The 27,405-nt window shown below is 41.5% G+C and overlaps 2 protein-coding genes across 2 annotated transcripts in view; both read right to left on the reverse strand.

The window, feature by feature from the left end:
• slc17a7a (solute carrier family 17 member 7a) overlaps window positions 1–5,289 on the reverse strand; it is a gene marked incomplete at both ends in the record, with an annotated part of 22,720 nt that extends 17,431 nt beyond the window's left edge. Inside the window, one exon of the mRNA XM_083677470.1 lies at window positions 5,228–5,289. Within this exon, the coding sequence (XP_083533596.1) occupies window positions 5,228–5,289 (62 nt within the window). The remainder of the gene's footprint in view (window positions 1–5,227) is intronic.
• A 3,272-nt stretch (window positions 5,290–8,561) lies between these two features.
• Window positions 8,562–27,243, reverse strand: slc6a16a (solute carrier family 6 member 16a). Its single transcript, XM_083677986.1, has 12 exons — window positions 27,180–27,243; window positions 22,694–22,925; window positions 22,233–22,390; window positions 21,142–21,268; window positions 19,975–20,150; window positions 18,664–18,774; window positions 16,493–16,734; window positions 16,020–16,200; window positions 14,811–15,012; window positions 13,846–14,005; window positions 13,271–13,433; window positions 8,562–12,863 (listed from the first exon to the last, which is right to left on the reverse strand). Exons 1-12 carry the CDS (start codon window positions 27,180–27,182, stop codon window positions 12,513–12,515), a joined length of 2,106 nt encoding a protein of 701 aa, XP_083534112.1. The 5' UTR covers window positions 27,183–27,243; the 3' UTR covers window positions 8,562–12,512.
• Window positions 27,244–27,405: the final 162 nt, after the last annotated feature.

Genomic DNA, 27,405 nt, shown 5'->3' on the forward strand with positions numbered 1-27,405 from the left:
AGTGGTTCAGTTTAACGGAACTAGGAACATTTTAAAAGCCAGCCGCTCTCTGATGAAATTGATCAAATCCTCTCAAAAATCCCCAATACACAATCAGATCCTCTAAAACAATTGCTGCTTTTGCCATTGGAATTAAGCTAACAGTAGTGTAGCCCTCTACCTCTCTCCCTCCCTCCCTCCTTCCCTCCCTCCCTCTAACCCTCTCTCTCCCACTCCTCTCTCTCTAGTGAACAGATTGGGTCTCGGTGGGACTGTGTTACCCAGAGAGACACCCTCCTCTCCTCCCGTCATTTTCTCTTTCTCTCACTCACTCACACACACACACAAGCAGACATGCACGCACACTCGCACGCACGCACGCACGCACACAGACACACACACACAGACACACACACACAGACACACACACACACGCACACACGCACGGATTAATATTTGGCATGCATTACTACTCTGTTGTGCACGACTATTCACACATAAAATAATGTGTGTGTGCCATTTAGACAAAAAAGGAGCATTTGTCAACATAATAATAATACTAATAATAACAATAACAACAATAATAAGATAGTACATATCAACTTGATCACCTTATGGATTCATCATATCTGCCTTGTAGTCTTGTACTGTACAATTATATTAGGTAACTCTGCCCCTACAGGTATAAGGCCTTATAATGCTTAGTGGTGGACTTGGCTATGTTTCATCCGTTTCAAATGAAACGAGCCCTGTGGCCACCTTGGGTTTGCAATGTGCATTTGATTAATTTGGAAGCAGATCACACAGATTTTTTAAAACTGTAGCTAGCCACATAGTAGCTAGTAGCTAGCAGTACAGGGTCATTACTCCAAAATGCAAAATAAAAGAGAATCCGAGGACTTTGTTTACCGTCTCTAGTTTTTGAGTTCTCTTTCCAAGAAGGTTGCACACCAGACGCATGCACAAATGAGTGAAAACAACACTTGTTCCCGGTCGTTTTCAACCGAGACACTGGAGATGGTAAACAAAAGAGGTCCGATTCTCTTAGAATTTCGTAATTTGGAAAAATTAGACCCTTGCACAAACAAACTCTATCAACATCAGGACTTGGTGAGTAACGATAGTATCAATTGTAACCCAGCATCAGCATGCCATATGTATACCATGTAGCAAAGCTAGGCACCTAGATTATATTGACATAGGTGAAATAGCAGACTATCAATAGCCTACACTGTTTACCTGGGTTTGCAATGTTATTGTGTTTCAAAATACATATACTGTAAATGAACGCATTTTGCAAAGAGCAAAGGCCTTCCATTTTGCGTTGTTATGATGCAGTTGTGGAGTAACATTGGTGCTATAAAGGCCTTTTGGTGAAACTGTATTTTTTTCATTTTGTCACCTTTTACGTGGAGAGTACTGCTAAACTTCGCAATTTTAAATCCAAATGGCAAAGTAGGGGCCCGACATTGGCAATTTGAAACGGGCCCCCAATTCATTAAATACACCACAGTGCATTGAAAGGTGTGTCATTGGCATGCACAGTCTGATTGCTTTGTAAGGGCTTAACATCATCTTATAATGATCCTGAGATATTATCAACAATATTGGGTCAGGTAACAGATTGTAACATAGACAGACATACTGTAGATTACCATATTATTAATGTATTATTATAAGATACCTGTAGGTTTTAAGTAGAAAGTGCCACACTGAGTACTCAAAAAGCCCGACTCATCAAGCCCGACTCATCAAGCCCGACTCATCAAGCCCGACTCATCAAGCCCGACTCATCAAGCCCGACTCATCAAGCCCTATGCTATAAAGCTATATCTTTCTACTCATCAAGCCCTACTAATCAAGTTTACTTGCATGGGAAATCTAGTGTACCTGTCTGCATGTCTTGATCCACCATTTGAGAACCACACAAGAAAACAGAACAGAACTGCTCTTTCCGTTGGACGTTTAAAAACAAACAGTGTTAATTTAACTAATAAGTGGAAACTCCAATGTCCCAAATCAAATACAGTACTGGTGTACATTACTTAGTATCCACGTTATTAATAAGTGTTACACAGCCTTAAAGGTACCAGGCTGACAAATATACCAAGTCCTGATTTTTGACAAATATATCAGGAATTGAATGACAGAAAGTGGGTAGGCTGAGTATGTAGCGACACCTTCCAATGATTGAGAGATGGATGAGGATGCACAGCTTACAGACATTGGTAAAATGATAAGGGAAGTATGCAGGCGTTAGGGGTGCTCCTGACCTTACCGTACTGTAGTATTTGCTTACTTAGCAGAGTTTAATATAGAAACAGGGGGCGCATTCTGATGGAGAAAACCTCTAAATAATAAATGAACTACTGGCTGCGTTCGGAGCGAGGGCTCGAGGTTTTGTCGGTGAGATAGCCTGCTCACACGCACACACACATATGCACATAAACACCCACACCGCTCCGCCCCACACCCGCCCGCCCACACACACACACACACACACACACACACACACACACACACACACACACACACACACACACACACAGAGAGAGAGAGAGAGAGAGAGAGACACACACACACACACACACACACACACACACACACACAGAGAGACACACATCTCAGAGGGCTTGAATAATTATTTCAAACTACATGCACACATCTAATCATTTTTAAAGTCAGACAGATCGATGTAGTCAGCAACTGGCTCTACACGTCAATCACGTGAAATCTGTGGAATAAAATGTCAGTAAACCCGATCTGAATCCAATGAAATATTTCGCAGTGCCTCGCTTTGGACACCACACCAGCAGGCACGTGTCTCGCGAGAAAGCAATAAAACATATATTTGACTCGCGTGCCCTTACACTCTTAATCCGGGAGTTCCGGATGGGATGACAGCCATGTAGGCGGGGGTGGGGATGGAGTGGGTGGGAGGGTGGGTGGTAGAGGGGGCTGTAGTAGAGTGGGAGGGGTGGAGTTGAGGGATTTACATGGACCGACAGCTGGGCTGAGAAACGTGCTATTTCAGGACGGATTTATACGTTTGGTTTTTACCCCAAATCCTGAGAGCGCAAACTCGCGGTTATTGCCATTGCATGTCGCCCAATGAGTGTCTCTAATGTGTAGTTTTTATTGCTATACTGCCGATTAAATGTTCATTTATAGTCAATAGAGTATTATTTTGGGGGATAAATATGTAATATATATATGTAAGTATGTGTAATGGCCTATTACACTCACGGAGCACTTTATTAGAACACTATACTAATACTGGGTAGGGCCTCCCTTTGCTCTCAAAACAGCCTCAATTATTCGTGGCATTGATTCCACAAGATGTTGGAAACATTCCTTTGAGATTCTGGTCCATGATGACATGATTGCATCACGTAATTCCTGCAGATTTTTCAGGTGCACTTTCAAACTGTGAATCTCCCGTTCTACCACATGCCAAAGATGTTCTATTGGATTCAGATCCGGTGACTGGGAAGGCCACTGAAGAACACTGAACTCATTGTCATGTTCATGAGACGACTGTCAGTTTGAGACGACTTTTGCTTTCTCATGCTGGAAGTAGCCATTAGAAGATGGGTAAATTGTGGCCATGAAGGGATGCACATGGTCAGCAACAATACTCAAATAGGCTGTGGCATTCAAGCGATGATTGATTGGTATTAACGGACCCAAAGTGTGCCAAGAAAACATTCACCATTACACCACCTGTGTATATTATAAACCTAACCATTTGTTTTACAAATCGACTGCACTTATACTAAGACTACTGTAAGTCTGCTAATTTGAGTTTTAATACTCGCGATTTTATCTGGCCAATATAAAAACGAAATTATTTGAGCAGACTCTTTAAAAGTTTGCATATAAGCGTATACGTTTTTTGACAATGTCGCCATTATAAATACGGCTATTTGTGTAACAACTTTCGAAACGCATTGCTTTCAATCGTGTGAATAACATTTCTATATGAATACACGACACGAGATAGAAGTAGAATTATTCTGGCCTGGACGAATTGACGGTTAATCCACCTGGTGAAAGTACTTTGAAAGACCTATCTCGATTAGACAATATTGCTGATCGACATTTAAATAAATAATACATACAGTAGGCTTATCAGACTCAGATGGACACTGCACATGAGATCCGGATGACTCTTACCGACACCCGATAATAGGCTACTAATTGTATTTTTCATGTCCTACGTCTCACCCTTCATATCAATTAAACATGTTGAATTGTTGTTGCCTATATTTTCTCTTATGGATATACGTCGATCTCTACTATTACTTGATTAACTTGTAGCCTATGTACATTTTCACAATTATTCATCCTTCAACAATTCTTTCGTAAAGCCTTTGATATTTGATGCAATAATATATGTTTTAAGGATGAATCACTGCATAATGCAAAATTGGGGTTAGGGTTCGGGTTAAGACCTTACTAAGGTAAGGGCTTTATCTTAAATGTTGGTGAAAATCCAAACATTATTAAACGTTATTGTTTTGAGAAACTGTATCGAACTGTTGGCTCAAGTAATGAACGCGCTAATGGAGGGCTGAAAACTTTTAAATCAGAGGTGATGATTAGTCCGTCCGAGCGCGAGCCGTCTAACTGCCTTAGGGACAATATTATACGAGTTTAATCTGATTCTCTCCGTTTCCTTCCATCTGGACAACCTTCTCAATCAGCCAGGGCGCGCGAATTACGCACGGAAACATTATGTAATCGTACCTCTCGGAGCCACGCAGTGAGTGACACCATGTCACCTGCGAACACTGAACAATCTGTAAACCACACACATATACCTTATCAAATGTAACCACAGGACTATGGTTTATCTTGAACATTACATTATTTATCAGTGTTCTAGTTGAAGACCCATAATATCTACTCATTCCCTCACTCTTTGCACACCAGATGTTACCATTTGTACCCTGCCCAATGCGCGCACCGTCAGGCCGCGTCCAGGTGCGCTTCGGGTGCGCATCACCGAGATCCAGGTATAGATCGTGCGGTATGGTGTCTGACAGTTGAAACCGCTTGTTTTTAGTCCCTCTCACAAAAAAATACACGACTTGTCAGAAACTCAGCAAAAAAAAGTAACACGGGAGATAAGATTTGGGAATGGGGTGATGGATGAACTACCGTATCTGACAATATTCTCAACAAACGGGGTTAAAATCAGCCAAATTGAGAACCACCATCAAGGTCGTTAGGAAGTTAGGGGTACCTGTGTATCTTTCCCAGAGTCTTGCCCGCGACCGCTTTAAACCTGTCTGGTCGGACCTCCATCCTCGCGACTCCCAGATACGACCGGTGTGCTGCTGTCCCGCGCGCACTCCCGCTCGAGCACACAGTCTCTCTCTCTCAATCTCTCTCTCAATCTCTCTCTCAATCTCTCTCTCTCTCTCTCTCTCACGCACACACACACACAAACTCTCTCTCTCTCTTCATTCATCAGCCCCCCTCCTCTCGCTCACTACACAACACATTTATGTCACGTCTTCTTAATTAAAATACTTTCCCTTATTCATGATATGTGTGATATTTCCCCAGTTATAGGCTAATATATCGTGGTGTCCATGTCCTTATGGCTACAGAACATCCGCCAATAGCCGGTTCCCCGATAACGAGAAAGAGTGGAATTCCACGAAGTTCATCATGTGAACGAGTAAACTCAACGTGTTTCCCAAACGACCTCCTCAATCGCATTAGATTAATCGTTACTGTCTCGTAAATTTCAAGGATGAGTAGTAAATAATGATTGGTTTTACAATTAAACCATTTTACTTTTAACAAAGGATATATGAATATGTTCATGAATATGTTGCCCTATCTTGATAAATTGTATATGATAAATGTAAGCCTACCTCATAGACATTGTAAAAAAACAAAAACAACAACTTTGTTTAAACATTGTTTTTTGGTTGTATCGTTGTATGTCGGTCATGACGGAAAATTGTATAGTGCACTGTAGGACAATGTTAAAATCAAACATCGCACAGTAGAATGTGGTAACACCATCATACCATGTTGGTTTTATGGTTGTCATTTGATGGTCATCTTCCAACGTTGTTACATTGTTTATCAACATAATTTTTTTTAAGTACAGCTTTCGGAAAATCTGCATTTCCGGGAAAGTTTCCTACCCAACATCGTAACAATGTTGTCATTCTGTAACACAGGGAATATTTGTATATGTTGAACATTTGGTAAAAAGAAAAGCTTTTCTTGTTGCAATTTTTTTTATGTCTCATGCACCAACCTCACCAAGTCAATTTCCTGTATGTGCAAATATACTTGGCCAAATAAAAGAATTCTGATTCTGATTCTGAATAGCCTGCAGCGTGAGTAAGATCACTGGCTACAAGTGGCTGGAGATCTGGACAGGGCCAATGAGTTGAACCAGTTCTTCAACATGTTTGACTCGGGGGCTCATTGTCTCCCTCCCCCCAGCTCCATCAATGACTCTCCACTCCATCCCCCTTCTCCTTCTCCTCCCCGCAGCTCCTCAAGCCCTGCTCAGCTACCGGACTAAGGGTGCTCAGCTGTGTGGACCAGCTGTGTGGAGTACTCCAGTACCTCTTTAACCTGAGCCTCAGTCTGGAAAAGGTCCCATCAATGTGGAAAACATCTTGCCTGGTACCAGTACCAAAGAAAAAGAACCCCAGTGACTATAGACCAGTAGCCTTGACATCCCACATCATGAAGACCATGGAAAGACGGTGCCAGCACACATGAGGCCCCTGGTGAAGACATCCTTCGACCCCCTGCAGTTTGCCTACCAGGCAGACATTGGTGTGGATGATGCCATCTGCTACACAGAGCTCACTCCCATTTAGATAAGGCTGGCAGCACTGTGAGGGTCAGCTGCTGCAGATAAGCTGCTGTGGAGGCAGGTGGACTCCCCCATTGTTTCCTGGATGACAAACTATCTGACCAACAGGCCACAGTTTGTACAGCTGTGTCGGACTGGGTGGTGAGCAGTACTGGCGCCCTCTAGGGGACAGTTTGGCTCCCTTCCTCGTCACCCTCGATGCCTCAGACTTCAGGCACAACACAGATACTTGCCATCTGCAGAAGTTCTCGACGATTCTGCCATTGTGGGATGTGTCAGGTTGGGTTGAATTATATATTACACACAGGTTGAATTATATATTACTACACATATAGGAAAGAACAGTCCTTATTCCATCTGTGTCAAACTCAAGAGCATGTCAGTAACGTATACATTAGGGGCCTTGAGTTGCAGCGAGGTCCTCTCAGGGTTGCTGCATCTCACAGGACTCGGTGCGAGTCTGCAGACGAATGCTCTTGTCTCGAGTGAGTAGGTTTCCTCTTTGTGCATGCTGCCATCTAGTGGTGTCTCTTTAAAACAGTTACAGGGCATCGCAGACACGACTTTAACGCCACTGTCAGCAATATTTTCTGAAATGTTTCAAATTAAGTATACACTTTGCTTATGATAAATATGACCTCTAGATCACTCAATTAGAAGCAATACATTCATTAGAAGCAATACACCTTATCACAACCACAACAACAGGGACCTCTCACTATTACATGACCTGTTATGATTGTTCATGTTTTTGTTGTCATAGCAACACTTTGTAAACACATCAGGGCTGTTGCTCTGTCACCTAGCATGTTTGTTTTTGTTTGGCCAGGCTTTAAACACGCACACTACAGATATGTCCTAGAAATCAGTCAAGATTGATTTGCGCAATTCTTTATGTTTCGTTGCTTTAAGATCGATTTAACCCTTTAATGCCCGATGCTGCGTATAGGCCTGGTCCGTACGCGATCAATTCATAAAAAGAAACTACTGTCTTGAACAAGAGATCCCATTAAACACTTTTAGGACCTTCTGGTGGCCGATCATTGTAAATACTCCAGTGTGAGTTTTCTCTGAAAAATGGCTGAAATCACAAGTCTGGAAACACAGAAATTCTGCTCCTCTGAAAGAATCTCGTACGTAGTCAAAAGGTTGAGTTTCAATGGATGCAAAATGCTCATAAGATGCCAGAGTAAATCTTCTATGAAAAATATTCATTTTGGCGAAGGTATAGTCACTTGAAATGTAAATGTTTCATGCTTTGCATAGGCTTTCATCTTAAATAATGTTTTTGTGGCTAATAAGCTGAATGAAAACTTACTATCAAAGTCTGGATGTGTGTTAACTGCTTATATTTTGTAAAAACATATACATTTAAAATAATTTAATGATGTATGAATTAAAAAATGCCATAGAAAAAAATGTGTGTTGAAATGTGTATTTCTTTCCAGAAATGTGTTATTTGGGGTCTTCTTGGGCAGTCATAATCACTTCTTAATTTTCATGCAAGGAAAACTGGGTTTCGGGTATCTAAGGATTAAATCATTAATTGGCCAGAGTTCATTCATCTTGTATGTCTGGCTAATCAATCCCTGGCCTAGAAGGGAAAACCAGCAGTGCTGTGACCCTCCAAGCCCGGACTGATGATAGCCATGCCCTCTAGGACATATGTAACATAAAAGTCATATACAAAGAGTATTTGATTTATTTAGCATATACAATCCTCTCATTTCACAACAAAACATACCTACATGAGGAAAGAAACATCTTAAAACTTAAGTGACACACATACTCACAGATGCACACACACACACTCACTCACACACACACACACACACACACACACACACACACACACACACACACACATACACACAGAGTTTTACATTGAAGTTGAGTCTGTCAGGAGCATACATGATCACAGTTTGAACTTGGATAATACAAAGCAAGGTGGTTTCATGCAAACCCACCTTTAACATTGATAAAAGCTAAGCACAGCATAATATACAAGTCACTCTGCAACTTCTGCAAAACCTCTTTGGTATCAGCAAGATTGTGTTCTTAACACAAAAACAAAAAAAGGACCTTGATTGTTATAGCATAGCGATTGAAGTGTGCCAACGTGGCAACGTGGCATCTATGCCAACGTGGCATCTCACTCAACAGCTTTGCTGCTCAGTAAGTATGTCTCAGAAGTTAACATTCTATTGCATGTCTTAGTAAACTAAAGGTTACAAATGTAACCGAGGTTCTCTGAAGATATTGAATCATTTGATCTTGTTCAGTGTTACGGATGGGGGTAGTGGTCCCTAGGTGTCTCCCTCCGTCCTTCCACTATGCCACCCAATCACAAACTCCTCACCTGCACCTGTGCGTAATTGTCACTCATGCTACATGTACCCTCACTTAACCCTCATAACCCTCACCCTTACTTTAAGCATGGTCTTGTCCAACTTCTTAAAAAGCCCATCAGTTTTGAAGAATTACAGACCCATTTCTAAACTTCCCTCACTGTTATGCAGACAACACCCAGTTGTATATCTTCCCATAAAGCCCCATGATTCATCCAGTTCAGCTTCACCGAATGATTGTTTGAAATGTCCCAGAACTTTTTACAATTGAATGACAGTAAATCTGAGGTAGTTGTATTTGACCCTCCTAGTTCCACACTGGCAATACAGGAAAGTCTTGGCCGTCTGTCGGCAAATGTCAAATCTTCAGCTCTCAAAACCTAGAGGTGGTTTTTGATGCTGACCTCAACTTCGATAGACAAATCAAAACAGTTGTACAGTCATGTTTTTTATCAGTTGAGAAACATTTCCAAAACACAGCCTTTCTTGTCATTTGCAGATCTAGAAAAAGTCATCCATGCATTGATCTCATCTGGTTTAGATTATTGCAACTCCCTCTATTCCCACAGTAAAAAGTCCTTCTCACGGTTACGGATAGTCCAAAATGCAGCAGCTAGGCTTTTAACCAGAACAATCACCCCAATGTTAGCCTCCCTACATTGGTTACCTGTTATTTTTAGAATTGGTTTTAAAATTTTACTGATAACTTTTAAGGCTCGGCTGGGTCTGGCACTGGACTATATTTCAGACCTTTTAATCCCCTGCAAGCCAGCCTAAAAATCCTCAGACAGGGCCCTTCTGGCCGTCCGGAGTCTAGACTGAAGACAAAAGGTGACTGTACCTTTGCCATTAGGGCCCCTAGACTCTGGAACGACCTACCTGAGGATATTAGGCTAGCAAGATCAGTAATTTCTTAAAACTAATTTTTATAGACTGACCTTTAACTGATGCTGTTTAACTTATTGTTTTTAATTTGTTGTGTTTTCCTACTGATACTGTGTTTTTATTTGCATATTTGTTTATCTGCACATTTGTAAAGCTCTTTGTTTTGAAAGGTGCTATATGAATAAAATATATTATGATATTATTATTTCATGGGCACCAGACTAATATTGTAGAAATGGTAAATTACCGTAGTTTGGTAAAGTTTGTAAAATTTACAGGAATTTTACAACCCTGCTACTGTAGCACCTAACTCCTACTCCAAAAACTGACATGGTTCATATTTCCAATATATAAGTATTGGAAAGAGGAAGCATTTTATCTTTTTTTTAGCTCTATACTCCAACAGTCGGATTTGAAATAAAACATAGTAAAAAATAAAAATAAAAAAAACTTCCCAGCTTCAATTCAATGTTTTCTTTTTTTCAGATTGGTTTCACCATTTGTTTTGTTTTTTGTGAACCCAATCTGAAAAAAAATCCATTGAATTAAATCTGATAATCTCTACTTTGACCACATAGTAATGGTTTGATTTCAAATCCAAACTGTTGGAGTATACAGGTAAAAGAAGACACAATTCTTCCTCTTTCCAATACTGATGGAGGGCACTGTACTTCATGTAGCTCTCTGTGTCGGAGCCTTGAAAGAGTAGAGTTATGTAAAGTTGCACTTAAAGTCCTCATTATTTATCCACTTTCCTCAAAACTCTTAAGAGTGTCTTTGGAGTAAAATCCAAAGTTCACAATAAAGTCACACTTAAGATGACACCAAGGAATAACAATTATTAAAGGGGCAGTCTAAAATTTAAACAATAACAAAGTAGTCAAACAGCCACTTTTTTGGTAAACAGCTGAAGGATGGGGCTGGAGAAATGTAGCCACTCTCAAATTCATAAGCAGAGTTATGTACAGTGCCTATAGAAAGTCATCATACCCTGTGAAATCTTTACCTTTTGTCACATTACACCCTGGAAATTAAAATAAATCAAATCTAACTTTTTTGAGCTGTATGCACACATTATAGCCCTCATCATCAAAGTGAAAATAAAAAAATAAAAAATTCTGGACAATTATTAAAAATTAATTAGTGAAATACCTGGTTTGGTTAAGTGATCAGCCCCTTAGAGTATACCATTATAAACTTGCTCAGGTGCAACCAATCAACTTCCAGATCAAACACCAGGCTAATTGCCCCCCACCTGACATCAATTGTAGTGGTTTTGATTACTTCAGAATAAAACCAGCTGTTTCTTGAGGATTCCACTACTAGAAGTGCATGGTTCTGCAAAGAATTCACCATGGTTGGAAAAGTACTTTCAAAAGGCCTCCGGGATAAAGTTGTAGGAAGGCACAAGTTAGAGTGCCACACTCAGTCTCGTTTGTGCTATGCAAAAACACACCTGGAAGATTCTGTTGCCATGTGGGAAAAGGTTTTATGGTCAGACGAGACTAAGATTGAACTTTTTGGACTGAACTCCAAGCGCTATGTTTGGCGAAAACCCAAACACAGCACACCACCCAAAACACACCATACCTACTGTGAAGCATGGTGGTGGCAACATTATGTTGTGGGGATGTTTCTTTTCAGCGGGGACTCGGCCATTGGTCAGGCCATTGAAGGGAAAATGGATGCTGCCAAGTACACCCAAATTCTTGAGTACAACCTGCGTCCCTCCGCTAGACAGCTGAAGATAGGCAGGTCATACCTTCCAACACGACAACGATCCTAAACATACCGCCATAATGGGTTTTGATATCAGGCTGTACGACAAATATAGTAACTATTTCAAAGGGGTATGATGACTTTCTATAGGCACTGTATGCAAGGACCGACCATCCATGAAATCAAAATGATAGTTTTAACCATGTCTAGACCATACAGTGTCGGTTTACAATTACTTTGTTTACAAACAATGGAGTAAAAACAAGCTTATATTTAGGTTCTGATGGGGTAAAGACAGTTGAACTAACCTCATGAGGCATTTATACGTTATATTCTTCAAGAATGAATCGCTATATATATATATATCATTGTTTTAAAAGTCCAACAATTGATATACCAATCCCAGATTGCACCTTTAATCTGTGCTTTATGAATGCAATCAATTATAATGAGTGATTGTCCAGTTAGTTCTGTACGTAGCACGAGGGCTATAGGGCAGCCCAGGTACAGGGTACTAATATTCTAGGTGTTTTATGTAACATGGGTTGATGGATACATGGTCCTAAAGGTACTGTTGTATGATCATTATCACGATTCTATCAATAAGATGTATGGGAATATGAACTGAGTATTCTCCATATTACTATTTCAGTCAAGGAGTCTCTCTCTTCCTATAAAATCCTCTCATCCTCTTTTTCACAAACCTTTTATCTCCACTTTCTCGCTCACACCACTGTATCCTCCTCCTCCTCCTCCTCTTCCTCAATGTCCTGAGGAAGGAGACTGTAGTGCTCCACACCCAATGGCAAGAATGTGGCCCTTGGCCGTCCTTCGTCCTCCTCTGACAGAGCACGCTGGGAGTTGAAGTCCAGTTGCTCAGTGGAGTTGCATTTGGTGTATCTCTCACGATGCATCTCCTGGCCAGGCCCGTCCCTGTCGGTGCCGATGCCAGGGGCCCCCCAGCTCCGCAGCAGGGAGTGGATGTACATCACAGGCACTGGTAAGCAGGCAGCTAGGATCAGCATGGCCAACAAGGCCAAGGCCCAGCTGGGGTACTCCACACTCATCTCTGATGCCTAGAGGGAGGGAGGGAGGGAGACAAAGACAATTGCACAGACAATACTTGCTAACTCACAGTAATGAGGCTGACACAGTTCAGTTTGGTGTGAACTTAATACGATAGAACACAACTACAGAATTCAAAGTGTATGAGTGCTAATAGCCTGCATACGAGTTGTAATAAGAGTCGCAGCCTTTCCTCGTCCACTAATGTAAAACCTCTCTCAATCAAACTGTTCTGTTATCCCAACTGCCGACATGATTTCATATTCGGGTGATATTAAATAAAAGTGTACCAGCCAGTGATAAATCCTGCCAAATCCTCTATTGGCAGTTGAAGTTCATTATGAAGGGCATTACATTTCTTCAAGGACAAAAAGAAGAAAGGAAAGTATTAAAACTGGACCATTATTCCTTATCTTACCGTGGAGTGGTTCCAGGCGGTATATGTGGGCCGTTTGAAGACCATGTTCAGCAGACTGGCCACCAGCAGGCCCACCATGGACAACAAGCACACATACTTCCACAGGTACTTATAGATCACAGGGGGGCGCCATTTCAGCATAACCTCAATGTCATCTAAGAACCTGTGGAGTAAAGAAGATACTTTCAGTTCAGTGTTTCTTTTTTTTGTAACAATTGTTTTTTTTCTGTGGATTAATCAAAGTTGACAGGTTACGAAATACACAAATGTGATTTTGAACAGCAAATTCACAAACTGCAAACACGTCTCTTTAGTTGCACAGACAATGAATGCGTGTGCATCATAACGTAACATTGAAATGAAGTGTTACTGATTATCCAAATCACCTCATAAAGCTATGAAGAATGGTACTGTACAATTACAACCATCCAAACTTCAAAATCAGACTTGAATTAGAGGTAGGCCTATTGGGTTGGTAACACTAGTATAGGGAACACTTATTAGGCACTGATTTGTAGCTTATAAGTAGCTCATTTGGCCATTATTGGGTATTATTAGCCAGTTGTACTACTTACCGGTCAGCTCCATACACCCAGGCCACACTGAATGTCTCAAAGACCACAACGATGATCAAGGGGAGCGTGGCCGAGTAGTCATCGAACATCGTCACAAAATAGTTCCCGGAGCGCTGGGTGAACATCACTCCAATCAGGAATCCCAGAGCACAGTTGCACACTAAAGACAAAGAACACAACATAAACAAAAAGTTTAGCGTCTGTAAAAACACTATATAAAATCACTTCATTGATCGTTATCATAATTATGGCGTATAATCCGTATCAAGTGTAGTGATTTGTTCTTACTCTGGCAGTATTGCTAAGTTTAGCTTGGATTAACAACTGCAGCAGGCCGGACCTTGTGTAGGACACTTTACAATCTCTCAAGGGGCTTCAACACGCCTGAGCAAATAGTGCTGGGCAGAGCCCAAATACCCAACAACTCAGAATACTCTACAGCATGATTTTTTATTGTACCCATTGTATTATCTTGAACAATATTTCTGAAAAAGAAAAAACAAACAAAAAAAAACTGTGATTATTCAACCTATGAGTTTTAGTAAACAGTCTAAAACGCTAGTTGCAGTATTTAAAACTCCCACTTATTTATGTCTCATCGAAACTACTAGAAGTATTACGGTTAATATCGCCGACTTTGCTCTCTTTTTTGTACATGTACTGCAACAGACTACAACAACAGGCAGTGATGGTTATGTTTATTTAAATCCCAGCACACGTTGAGGTATGCGGCCATGACCTAGCAGATGAGACGGCCAAGGGAGATTTACATCATGATATTATTGTTTATTGTTCCAACGAGAAAGGCTGAATTTCAGGCTCTCTCTAAATGAACATCGGAGCCATGTGGCAGAGGGAATGGACAGGGGGAAGAGAAAGGGAGACATACGTTACATCCATACAAATGTTACATTACATCCATACAAATGTTATATTACATCCATACAAATGTTATGTCATGTTACCTGTTAGCAGGGTCCGGTGGCGGCCCAGCAGGCTGAAGTTGTCCATGAGAGGAGTGAGGATCCCCTGCATGGTCCCAAACATGGTGCTCAGGCCCAGATTGAGGAGCATGAGGAAGAACAGGGTCGACCAGAAGGGGCTGGCTGGGAAGAGGGTCATAGCCTCAGTGAAGGCGATGAACGCCAGACCCGTCCCCTCCACTCCCTGGAGAAAGGGAGAAAGGGAGGATTAAGAGACGGAAGCAGGTAAAGCGGGTTTGATAGAAAGGGATGATGTAGAAGTGGGGCTTCCAGAGAGGAGGTAACAGAGAGGAGTGAAGTTGGAGGAGGTTAAGGAGCCGAGCACATCACACATCAAGCTTCCTCACGGGGGAAAAGCCTGGTACATTGCTAGGGGTTAAAGAGAGGAGCTGACCGGGTGCAGTGGGAGGGTAGATTTACTCCTCCTGCAGCCCAAACGTCCATTGTGCAAGAAAATGCCATAGTGACAATGTTAAAGTTAATAATAATCTGATTTAGATACACCTCCCGAAGCTACAACAGACCAGCTAGCTAACTTCAAGGTACAGAATGTACTGTATTTGGAAACAGTTTGTTTTACATAGTGTAAACACTTAGTAACAATGCTATAATTAATCACAAACTTTTAAGGCACACCCCAAGCTACGAACCAACCAGCTATTTGGAAACTGTTTGTTTCATACAAAAAGCGAATATATTTATTTTATAAACCTAAAAGAGAGCATTCTCAGTTCCTCAAGAGCCACCATCTTGGCATAAAAATGGGTTGTCCAGCCTCTTCATCATTGTCATTGGCCTTCTAACACGGATGATCTGCAGCTCAAACATATAAATAGTTTTAACTTTCGATGACCCTGAGTGCCACTCCAAAAACTATTTTGAGCAGGAGAGGCACATGCCAAGTGTTCTACCTCACAGATGTGAGACGTCCGACTCGTTCGTTTCTTCTTTGTCTTACAGCTTTGCTTGGCCTACTCTATCCTGTCCTCACTCTCTACATTTCCTACCGTCTCAATACTATTGATAAAATACAGAAGGAGTGGGACTGCTCCTTATAATAAAAAAATAAAAAAGCAGCAATTAAACAGCAAGTAAACACAGTGTAGCTGGTAATGGTAAATGAAGAGAGGGAGGGAAGAAATGGGGTGGGATGGGAATCAGAATTCAGCAAAAGTGCTGTGAAAACAATACCTTGTTCATCTCCTTCTCCAGGTCGCAGTCAGTGATGTTCGGCCCCACCTGGGAGCCATAGTGCTGGTACCACTCTCTGTATTCAGGCAGGGTCACTGAACTGGGGTCAGAAGTGTTGAACCAAGGCAACCAGTGATGGTTGGATCCAGTGGAGGCCATGTCCGTTAGGAGGCCAAGATTTCTGGAGAAGTGTGGAAGACATTAATTAATGTGTGCTCACTGTTTGCTACCAGAAGTTCTCTCAATAAAGCTCTCTCTCTCTCTCTCTCTCTCTCACTCTCTCTCACTCTCACTCTCTTTCTTAGTTTCTTAGTCTCTCTCTCTCTCTCTCACTCTCACTCTCACTCTCACTCTCTTTCTTAGTTTCTTAGTCTCTCTCTCTCTCTCTCTCTCTCTCTCTCTCTCTCTCTCTCTCTCTCTCTCTCTCTCTCTCTCTCACTCTCTCTCTCAGTCTCTCCTTCCTCATTCCTTACTGGGTCACACAGTTCAGGGCAATGTTCTTGGCCCGGAAGCCCAGCACGACGAACACGACCAGCGACGCAAGCACAGAGGTCATGAAGTTGATGCAGGAGACCATGAGGGCGTCCCGGTGGCAGTTGTTGTGGATGGGGTTGTAGGAAGAGTAGGCGATCACAGAGCCGTAGCCCAGACCCAGGGCAAAGAATACTTGTGTGGCAGCCTGCCGCCATACTTGCACCTTGCCCCAAATCTCCAACTGAGAGAGAGAGAGAGAGAGAGCACATTTAATTCTAATTTAAATTAAACTGAGTTCAATTTCTGAGTTCAAATATCCTTATGTAAATAAATGCTACTTTTCCAATACGCAGACGGTAGATGACTCCGTGCCAGATGTGACATTTTGGTCACACAATTGCCTGTGCTGGTGTAACGTGTATGATCCGTCTGCCCGAGGCGGGATTCTATTACTATGTCACATGACGTACTCTTAAAGCTTGCATACAAATCATTACCTAAACAAAACCTAGGCATTGGTTGGATGAGGGTGACGCTACTCCAGGTCATCACTGCATAATGCTAACCATAGCTATCTGCTACACTGGCAAAGGGAAGTGTGACACGGTATGGGCCATATCTAGCCCAAATGTGGAAGATGCGCACTGGGGGAGGGAAGTGTGACATGGTATGGGCCATATCTGGTCCAAATGTGGAAGATGCGCACTGGGGGAGGATTGGCACTTTCTACAAGGGCAAACTTTTTGGTGAGTGGGTAGTGACTTTTTGTGGACAAAAATCAAAAAAATCAAAAATCGACGTTCTATTATGACGGTTTTAAACAACTGTCGGCTATTTTTCTATCGAGTCTCAATCCCACTGAAGCCCAACATCCTTACTACTGTCTCGCATTAAAATTCCTAACATTCTGTAATCAACACATTACATTATTAAAGCCGACTGGCGCTTATTCATGTCAGACTGTGCTAAAACATTTCCCCCTGTTTCTCCGCGCTGTGAGAGAATGTGTGATGACGGTAGGTATGAGAGAAGATAGGAGTTGGTCCTATTGCTTGGTCCTATTGCTTGGTCCTATTGCTTGGTCCTATTGCTTGGTCCTATTTAAACCATTTTCACTCTTCAGTGAGATTCATGAGCTGCCATAATAAACTTGATTTTGCCAATCTATCTGATAAGCAAGCTGATAAGGCAAAACGATTCTCTTATCAAACATCCTTCACAGCTCCACGTTGCTGCGATGTCAGTGTGCTCGTGTTAAACTGTCCTACTGTAAGATAACAAATACAGTATTTATTTATTTACTTAGCCAAAATAACTAGATTGAATAAGCAGCTGTATCAAAATGTGTCGGGCATAGCTTGTTTCTACGCGCAAAGGCAGTCCAGGGAAGGCTGGTTCAGAAAACATCATTGTGCATCACTGTGCTGCTTCCTGATTTCGCTCTTGGTTCATCAACTTGTTGAGGACAGAAACTGTAGAGAGAAGTAAGACAATTTGTGTGGCTACTCACCCCTTGAACTGTACCCATGGTCATTAGAAAAGTCGGGTAGCCTATTGGATCAGGGCAATTGCAGTTAGCTACCAGCATGTTAACCCTAACCGTTCAATGAAGTAATTCATGGTCAAGTTCCTGTGTAGCCAAAGCAAAATAATCAAAAGATACCATGGTAATTTCTTTTTAATCAAAAACAAGTGGGAACCCTGAGTAAGTATTCTTTGACTTTGATAAGGGCTTATAATTTATTTTATCTGTATATAAAACAGTTATTTTATTTTAAAACTCCCATTTTCCTTCACATCATTGCTTTTATGGCGACCTAGTGGTGATCAGACTCATTCTCAGAGCTTGCTACTTTTTAATGTCCCACGGGAAAAACTGCTTTTAGCTGTGCTCCTCAGACATGGTATGGCCTTTTAGGGTACACTGAGATTGGAGCACTTGGTCCCTTGTTTTCAGTCTCAGTGTTACTCCCTGGATAAATAAAGGTTAAATCAAATGTAGCCTACACGCACCCATGTAAGAGCACATAATATGAGCACTCCTTTTGGGGAGGGTGTGTAATTAACTATTTGAGACAACTCTTTTTAATAAGTGAACTCATTTTTAGGGCAAAACAGTGCACACTCTTTTAGGGAGTGTGCACACTATGAGTTTGGTCGGTGTACTTACTTTAGGATAGAACATGTAGGTGATGCCTTCCATGGCACCATCCAGCATCAAACCTCTGATGAGGAAAATAAACAGCACAGCATAGGGGAAGACTGAAGAGAAATACATCACCTAAAGCAGGGTGAAAAAGACAGGCAATAAGGGAAGGGAAAGAGGAAGAGGAGGAGGATTCGGTCTGCACAGTGATTGTATATTCAAAACACTACTTCCTTGTTACTGACTGTCACCCTAGGCTTGCGCTATTGGACGTTAGGGTCTTGGCCAGAGCTATTCAGTAACAGTAATGTAGTGTTCAAGGCCTAAATAAAGAACAACTCTAAAAACCAAGGAGAAGTTATGGTAGATTTATACTTAGCACAGTACTTACCACCTGAAATGATGTGTTACTCTCCTTGCTAAACATAAAAAGATAGATTACACTGTGTATATTATACCAAATGATCTGAATGGTTATTCTAGCCTCTGTTCTGAAATATCCCCTTTGGATAAATTGTCCCTAACCCTATAAACTGAATTCCTGCAACCACACCAACTGGCACTCATATAAGTTAACCATTGGGGCTTTCATATGCTGAGTTCTGATTTGTAGGTCACTTACAGAGCATAAGATTAAGCTGCAGCAGGGGAAACTGTAGGAAGTATACGGCTAACTGCAGGGAGAGTCTATTCGACACCAGCCTATGTATATCTTTAGAAATCTATTAGGGTAAGACCCTTTAGGCTGAGGATTTAACCCGTTAGACGCAGGGCTGGACCGGGACTCCTGTATAGGGTCCAATACCGAGAGAGACAATGGAGAGGAACAACACTGCTCAGGAATGCTATCCTGAGGCCTAAGGAGACTTACAAACAACTACAACGTTGAATGGCTGAGAGGGAAAAAGTACAGTCCATAGAACAACATCATCTCAGTCACTCTACAAAATGGGTCTATAACCGAGTGGCCAAAAAATAATCCCTCAATGAAAAAAAAAAATGAAAACAAATTCACATGCAAAATTGTGTTTTGCAACAATGAATTCAAGTGATACAGTCGCTGGAAATGTGTTAATTAGATTTTACTGTAAAGCATTTTTGTTTAGTGCAAATCCAGCACATGCAATGCAGTTTCATCATCATCATCATCATCACATCCCTCGTGTGAATAGTGGTAGCTGCATCATGTTATGGGTATGCTCGTCACTGGCGGGACTCGGCAGTTTGTCAGGAACAATTATGAAATTTGGTGAGTTGGTAGTGACAGGCAAGACCTCCTCACCCTCACTACCCCCCTGTACACATTTCTCTCCTAAAAATGTCTAAATGTCTTACCCTGGCGGATGACTTGATGCCTTTGATCATACCCAGACAGACAATGGTCCAGGCGGCCAGAAGACAGCCTGTCATGATGGGGTTTAACTTGGCTGGCTCATCGATGGAGTCTGTGATGTCCAGGGCCTTCCGAAACCAGAAGTATGACGTAGGAGAGCTACCAGAACATTCTTTTACTGAGAGAGAGAGAGAAAGTGGGGGAGGGGGAGGACAGAGCATTTAAATAATAATAATATACAGTTATCCTGAGATTCACACACACAGACACAGACAATTTTCCTATCCAGTCCCAATCCTGTTGAAACTCAAAACTCTGACTCCTGTCTGGATTACATTACTTCATTCTATAATCCATAGGTTGCATTATCAAAGCACGTCATCAAAATACCGCTAAATCTTTCCCCTCTCTTAAAAATACCGTTAAAACATTCCCCCCGCTTCTCAGCACTTTCACGTATATTACTGCCCATATGAGAGCTTCGGTAGTGAGAAAGCGTGATGACCACAACAAACTGTATCAGAGTTTTTAATCAAGTTGGTCCACATTAAAATACAATATTCTAAAATAATATAGCTGCTAGCAGCCATGCGCTGCTATGGCACAATATTGCCGCTGTAAACCCAAAACCCTGAATAGCGCCACCCTGTGGTCAAACACAACCATGCTGTAGGGATTAGTTGAACTCAACCACTGACCAAATTTCCTGACTCTAGTCAAACAGATAAAGAGATACAAATATGTGCTTGTTATAGCGGTACCAGATCCGAATGTGACTGCATAGGTCCTGAGAGGGTTAGACATGTTCTCCAACTTTGGCAGTGATGCACTTATGAAGTAACAGCATACCAGATATCAAACTGCTGAAATGCACACAATGAACGCTTGTAGTTTATTACTATGCAATTTCTGATATTCAATTTCAATGTCTGAATTTCAATGTCTGCGCCCACCCCACTTATTTAATGACAGGGGAAACACTGTTGTGAATATATCACAGCCAATGGGTTACGTATTGATAGGACGGTATCTACAAGATGCTATGGGCTTCATGATGTTCAATAACAGTTAAATGCGTCAGGTAACATGTTAACGATCCCTCCGGCCTTTATTAAAATAAAATCAGGAACACACACACAGGCACACGCACACGTTATGGAAATGAGTACCAGTCGCATTGGTGGCCAGGTCTATGGGACAGTGCTCCCAGGGTAGAGGGGACTGGAAGGAGCTGCCCATGTAGAAGAGGCTCCATGCGATGATTACATTATAGTAGAGTGCCACGTAGAAGCAGACCTGAGAAGAGGATGGAACGGGTTAACAATGTGTTTACTCAGCGGAACCACTCCCCTAGCCGTAGATAACATGAGGAGAACTCTGTTTATACAGCGAGGGAAGGACCAGCGGAGTGTACAACAATATTATTATATATTATTTTTTATAATATTATATTTCTTCTTGTGTGTGGCGTATAAGGAAAAATAAATGACCCTATACAGACATAACTTTCCCCCCACAAAGATATACCATCTGTAACAATAAAGATATGCAGTAGAAAAACAAATCTTTGTTTTTCCAGAATAGGTTTGAAAATGATGTTACTTGTGTGAAACATTTATTGAATGATGATGGACAACTGTGTAGTTATCCAAATTGTATACGGAAGTACAATGTTCCAGTCACTACCGTGGAACTTTTAATAACAGTTAGTGCTGTCTCTAGAGGTGAGGTACTTATCTTAGCAGAACATGGCAGTACCCATAGTGTAAATATTGAGGAATGTACAGCCTCATTTCTGAGATTGAATTTCTAGCAAATATTGTCAAACCAACAAAATTGCAGAGGTATCATGAAAAAAACAATTTGTCTAAATGTGATTTTGATGACAAATGTGTGTTTTGTGGCTGTACTACATAAGAAAAGTGCGCCACCTCGTGTTAGACCGTTTATTGATTTACAATACTTTATTTTGAGGGAAACCACTTTTAATGTTTAGAAAAAATAAAATTATTATGAATGAACAATGAGGTGACGTCGAAATTCTTCAGATAACCAATACATTTCTGAACCATTTGTTTCAGATACAAGTTTGATGTCATATGACAGGGACGAGCCAACAACATGTTTTAAGTATGATTTGTCAGAATATGATATTTTAAAACTGTGTGCTACAGTATATATATCAGTGCACAGACATGTTAATATGAGATTGGTGGGACAATCCCAAATTAGGAATCAGCCGGAAATGTAGAGTCCTCACCATACAGCTGGAGTAACCGATGCCGGCCAGCTTCGGGGAGATGTGCTTCCACACCCCGATGCTGCCCTGCCGAATGCACTGACCCGCGGCCAACTCCATGAAGAACAGGGGGACCCCCACCACAAGCAACAGCATGACGTAGAGCAACATAAATGCCCCTGAGGGGAGTGAGAGGGAAACAAGCAAGAATATAAGGAGAGTGTGGTGGTCAGAAGGTTTGAGATGTGATCTTACGAGAGGGGAGAAGGGGAGCAGAATGAAAGTAGGATGGGTTGGACAGGGGTCAGTGAAATAGAGTAGGAAGAAAAATAGTTACAGAGTCAGGGAAAAGAGATGGTCAAAAAGGCCAATAGAGAGAGAAAAATAAGGATTTTTTGATCAGTGTCACACCGTTAAAACATAAACAAATGTAGAACATCCCTTTAAAGTGATAGTTTACTTTTGGACTAGAGAGAACTCACCCCCTCCATTCTGATGGCAGAGGTAGGGGAATCTCCACACATTCCCCAGGCCCACACTGAAGCCCACCTGAGCCAGCACATACTGGAGTTTACTATCCCATGCTGCACGGTCCGCCTCCCCCGATGCAGCTCCGGGGGTCCCCTGCACTTCCAACTCCAAGAGCTGCGACTCTGACTCGCTCTCACCCATCTGAGTGCCCTCCCCATCGTTCGGCAATGGAGGCTTCTCCATCTAGCAATGGGCAGAGAAAATGATGGCACAGTTAGAATACTTGGCAGATGCATCCTCTCTTCCATGAGGTAATCAGTGATTTGCAGACCTGGTTCGGAATACTATTCATATAATATTATTCTTTGAACGTTTGCTTGATACAAATCTTCACTGTCTACAATATTTTCAGATTTCAAATAATTCAATAAACCCCTTTATTTTGATCTGGTTTATGAATAATAATAATAATAATAATAATAAACAACAATAATAATATGAATAATATGAATAATTAAAGACGTAAACACGTGTCTTGCAGACATTTCCGCTTGGATGTTAGCCCACCACCTCAAGCTCAACCTTAACAAGACTGAGATGTTCTTCCTCCCAGGGAAAGCCTGTTCTCTCTCACAGTAGAGAACTCTACTGTGACCTCCTCCCAGACAGCCAAGAACCTTGGGGTGATCCTTGACAACCACTTATCCTGTGTGGCAAACATCACAGCGGCAGCACGCTCCTCTAGATTCTTCCTCTACAACGTCAGAAGGATACGTCCATTCCTCACCAGAGAAGCAGCACAACTTTTGGTCCAAACACTTCTCTCTCGCCTTGACTACTGCAACGCACTCTTGGCCGGTCTCCCTGCCTCTGCCATCAGGCCTCTGTAGCTCATGCAGAATGCTGCCACCCGTCTGGTGTTTAATCTCCCCAAATTCTCCCATGTCACCCCCCTCTCTCGCCAATTATAAACATAATCATAATACAAATCCCCCAAAATACCTTCATATAAAGTGTTATCCAAACATTTATGAATTGTGTTGTGTACATTTGACTACCAGGCACATGACTATTATCTCGCTTTCTCTGTTCTGTCCTAAGATGATAAGACCAACTGACAACTGATCAGATCCCAGAGAGCCTCCACACTTTCACCAGAGAGCCTCCACACTTTCACCAGAGAGCCTCCACACTTTCACCAGAGAGCCTCCACACTTTCACCAGAGAGCCTCCACACTTTCACCAGAGAGCCTCCACACTTTCACCAGAGAGCCTCCACACTTTCACCAGAGAATGCACACTTGCACTGCACTCCCGTGACCACATTTACTGAGCTAAAGGGCCAACATGGCCATGTAAAGCGAGTCACTATGGCACCACATTGACACTGAGCACCCCAAGGCCCAAAACTCTGCCCAAACTCTGACACTGCATGAACCAAAATGGCGAAATGCATGACCTATTAATGCATGTTCCACTGTTGGTATCAATGCAGGTGACCCATTTTCCACCATGTTCCTCCTGCTGGTATCTGCTGAGAGTGGAAAAGTACGGGCTGCCTGCAAGCGTCAGAAATGTACTGGAGAGCTGCAGCCAGATAGAGCAGGTGGTTGCACGCACACACACACGCACGCACGCACGCACACAGTAACACAGTTTGCTACGGACAGGCGTCAGGGTATGAGCGTCAATAGTGTCTTTGACACTGACTGAGAGAAGTAAGTTGGGGTCGAACCAAGTCTATTCTGACATGCTTGGCGTTACACTGTTTGACCCTGAGGGTTGAACTGTAATCGATCTACTCTCTCACAGGGAGAGTTACCACAGATTACTTAGAACTAACTATAAATCTTTACTTACATTTTAGGGAGGGTTACTTGATCTACTCTTGCGAGTTCTGATGGATAATTACAGTAGTTAACACACAGGATCCATTAAAATCATTTAATACTGGTAAATTGTGAATATGAACAAATACCATAATTCATGTGTTAATTTTGAATGGAAATATCCTTAATGTACATATTACACTATATACATCACTGTAAATAAAGTTACATTTTGGATGCTTAGTTGCAAATTGACAATTTTGACAAATATCTAAATTGAGTGGTTATTACATGCATGATATACTTAAAACTATCCAATCCTATTAATAGATGGGGTGTGACCTCCTCTGTCCAATGAGATCCAATTTCGGGGAACTTTTCCGAACAGACTGTTGCTTTAAGTAGCCTACAAAAAGAGGTCTTGAAGGAAGAACAAAGTTCTATACTGTGCTTACCTTTTTGTGGATCTCATCACAGGAGATGTATACTATGACCCCAACTTAAATTGACTCCATATAGCAGGTTTCCAGGTTTACACGACAGAACCCTTATTTCACAGCAATACGCCGATTCATGTCCTCAACAAAACAATGTCAACATGCAGTGTGGAACAGAAACAATGCTATTACTAAATGTCAAATTGACCATGCTTTCCTACACCAGAAGATGTTTTAGAACCTGGAAACACCCTATTTGCAATTGATTGAATTTCGTCTCTCTGGACAGTGGTTCAGTGTGGTTTTGGTCAGTACATATTTGTGTCCATTAAGAGGCCACATGGAGCCACAGAGAGAGAGCCACACTCACCCTACAGTATGTAAGCGGAGCTAAGGGTAAATATACACTCACACACACAACCAACACTTGATTTCTAAAAAAAAAATGGTGTGTGTGCAAACAAAGGTGTTCAGATTGGGTCGTACCCAGCACGCCCAGTTGATAATCCTGGAGTATTGGATAGTAACAAACACAAAAATACTGGGAAAGAAAAGATGTTTTAAAAAATGTAATACTTTATTTGAAGTACTTTTTATAATGCTTCTTTGACCTTTCAAGCCAGTCACACCTATCAACATTAGAATGTTACTTGAAGATAACAACCTCAGTAAAATACTGTTCTTCCATGACCATGAAAATAACTTTGGCCAGCTGAAGCTGACAAGAGCAAGAATATAAGAGTGACAGTGGCGGGGAAAACCTATATGGGCAAAATTGAGTTAGAAGACCATGTCATTCAAATAATTCAGGAAAAGTAACCTATCAAATTTCAAGCGCTGCAGCCCACCATTACTGAGGACCGTTGAAAAAGGGAAGCAAAAAATAAACAAAAATACACAATGATAGAAAATCTGAAGTAGCCTTATCTATGAACGTGGGAAATAAGATTCCTTTAAACCTAAGATGTTGCAAATCCATCTATAATTGTGGGAGGATACTGCTTTCTCCAGTGGCGTATGGTACCACAGATAAGGTTAGCTTAGCTGTGATACATTCACATCTTCACACTCTTCTTGTGCCTTACTGTTTCATTACAGTTTAACAGTGTCTGCATCTGCATGACTACATCTTCAAGCTGCTATGAAGGTTTAGAAGATGTTATGTTTTAAAGCTATATAACACTTCGTAAGAGGATGCTTAAAATAAAATATTGCCATTTGGTGGTATATAGTGCCCTGCGTTAAGTAATGGAACAGTGAAGCATTTTTTCTTCTTCTGGCTCTACACTCCAAAAGTTTGGATTTTAAATCAAACAATTACTTCAAGGTTAAAGTCAAGATTCCCCTCGATGCAGGCTAAGCACTCCTTGTGGACATGCCAATTTAATAAGGTATTTTCATTGTAATATTTAAAGAGTGACATGGATTATTTTTTATTTTTTTTGTAATGAGGATCACTGAAGCCCCTCTAAAGAGCACCTTCTAACCGGTTATTCTTTACTTGTTCTTCACCAAAGCAGCACTCCCATTTCCTGCTTATGCCTACAGTGGAAAGTGTTGGGACTATTGTACATTTCATGGTCTTATTGCAAACTAAATGACTGATATGGACCAAACATTTTTGCAACCTCCCTTCCAAAGCCATAGTGGTTCCTCTCTAGTCATAGTCTACTCTTCAACATGTGGCTTCACAGTCCTCTGGTCACTTGGGAAATGCAGATGTTGGGATTAAGTTATAATCTTTCACTGATTTTACAGCGAGTCATTACTGAGAGAACTGTCTACTGACACAAATCTTTAAAAAAAAATCCTATTGCATATTTATCGCCATGAATCAAAACACTAGTCCTATTGTAATAGCAGGCCTAGTGCATGGAATTGCATACTGCAAAGTTGTTTCAGATATTTAACTGTTGTATCGCGCAGTAAATGACCCCCACATTTCTATACGTCTTTATCAAGTAACGCATGTCATATTGGGGTAGTTAAAAGTAGTACTTTTTAGAGGAGGAAGAAAAAAGCCTACCCCCAACAAAATATGGTCTTAACATGACATCATGTACTCTAGGTGAGGAAAGTAATAGAGAGGGGAAATGTTTGAGGATTAAAACAAACGATAAGGCAAGACGCCCATTTCAATTGAATACAAACTGCGCATTAAAACTGATCTTTTTGCAGCCTATGGTCCGACAAAAAGTTATAATAGGCCATCTGTTATTTTTAGAACATACCATTTCGTTTGCCCTCTATCTCGCGCTGCGGACTTGAGTGGGAGTAGTTCGACGTCGGACCTTGTAGGAGTCACTCGTTCTTCTTCTGTTATTCCAGTCGTTACAGTTGAGAACCTAGATGTCCTTACTCAAATAGATGTGGGATTTAACGCGAAAAATCAATGAAGGATTCTACAGAGCGGAAACTTCAGAGCGCAATCAGTGGCATTGTGGTCAGCCAACAAAA

Source organism: Argentina silus (genome assembly GCF_951799395.1).
Source record: "Argentina silus genome assembly, chromosome: 9".
Classification (NCBI taxonomy): domain Eukaryota; kingdom Metazoa; phylum Chordata; class Actinopteri; order Argentiniformes; family Argentinidae; genus Argentina; species Argentina silus.

What these genes read in the sequence shown, in the direction of transcription:
- slc6a16a (XM_083677986.1), bottom strand. An exon ending in CCTACATGTTCTATCCTAAA is followed by an intron (nt 16,735 to 18,663) that starts GTAAGTACACCG and finishes TCTCTCTCTCAG; the next exon opens with TTGGAGATTTGGGGCAAGGT. An exon ending in CCACCGGACCCTGCTAACAG is followed by an intron (nt 14,006 to 14,810) that starts GTAACATGACAT and finishes CTTTGTCTTTAG; the next exon opens with TGTGCAACTGTGCTCTGGGA.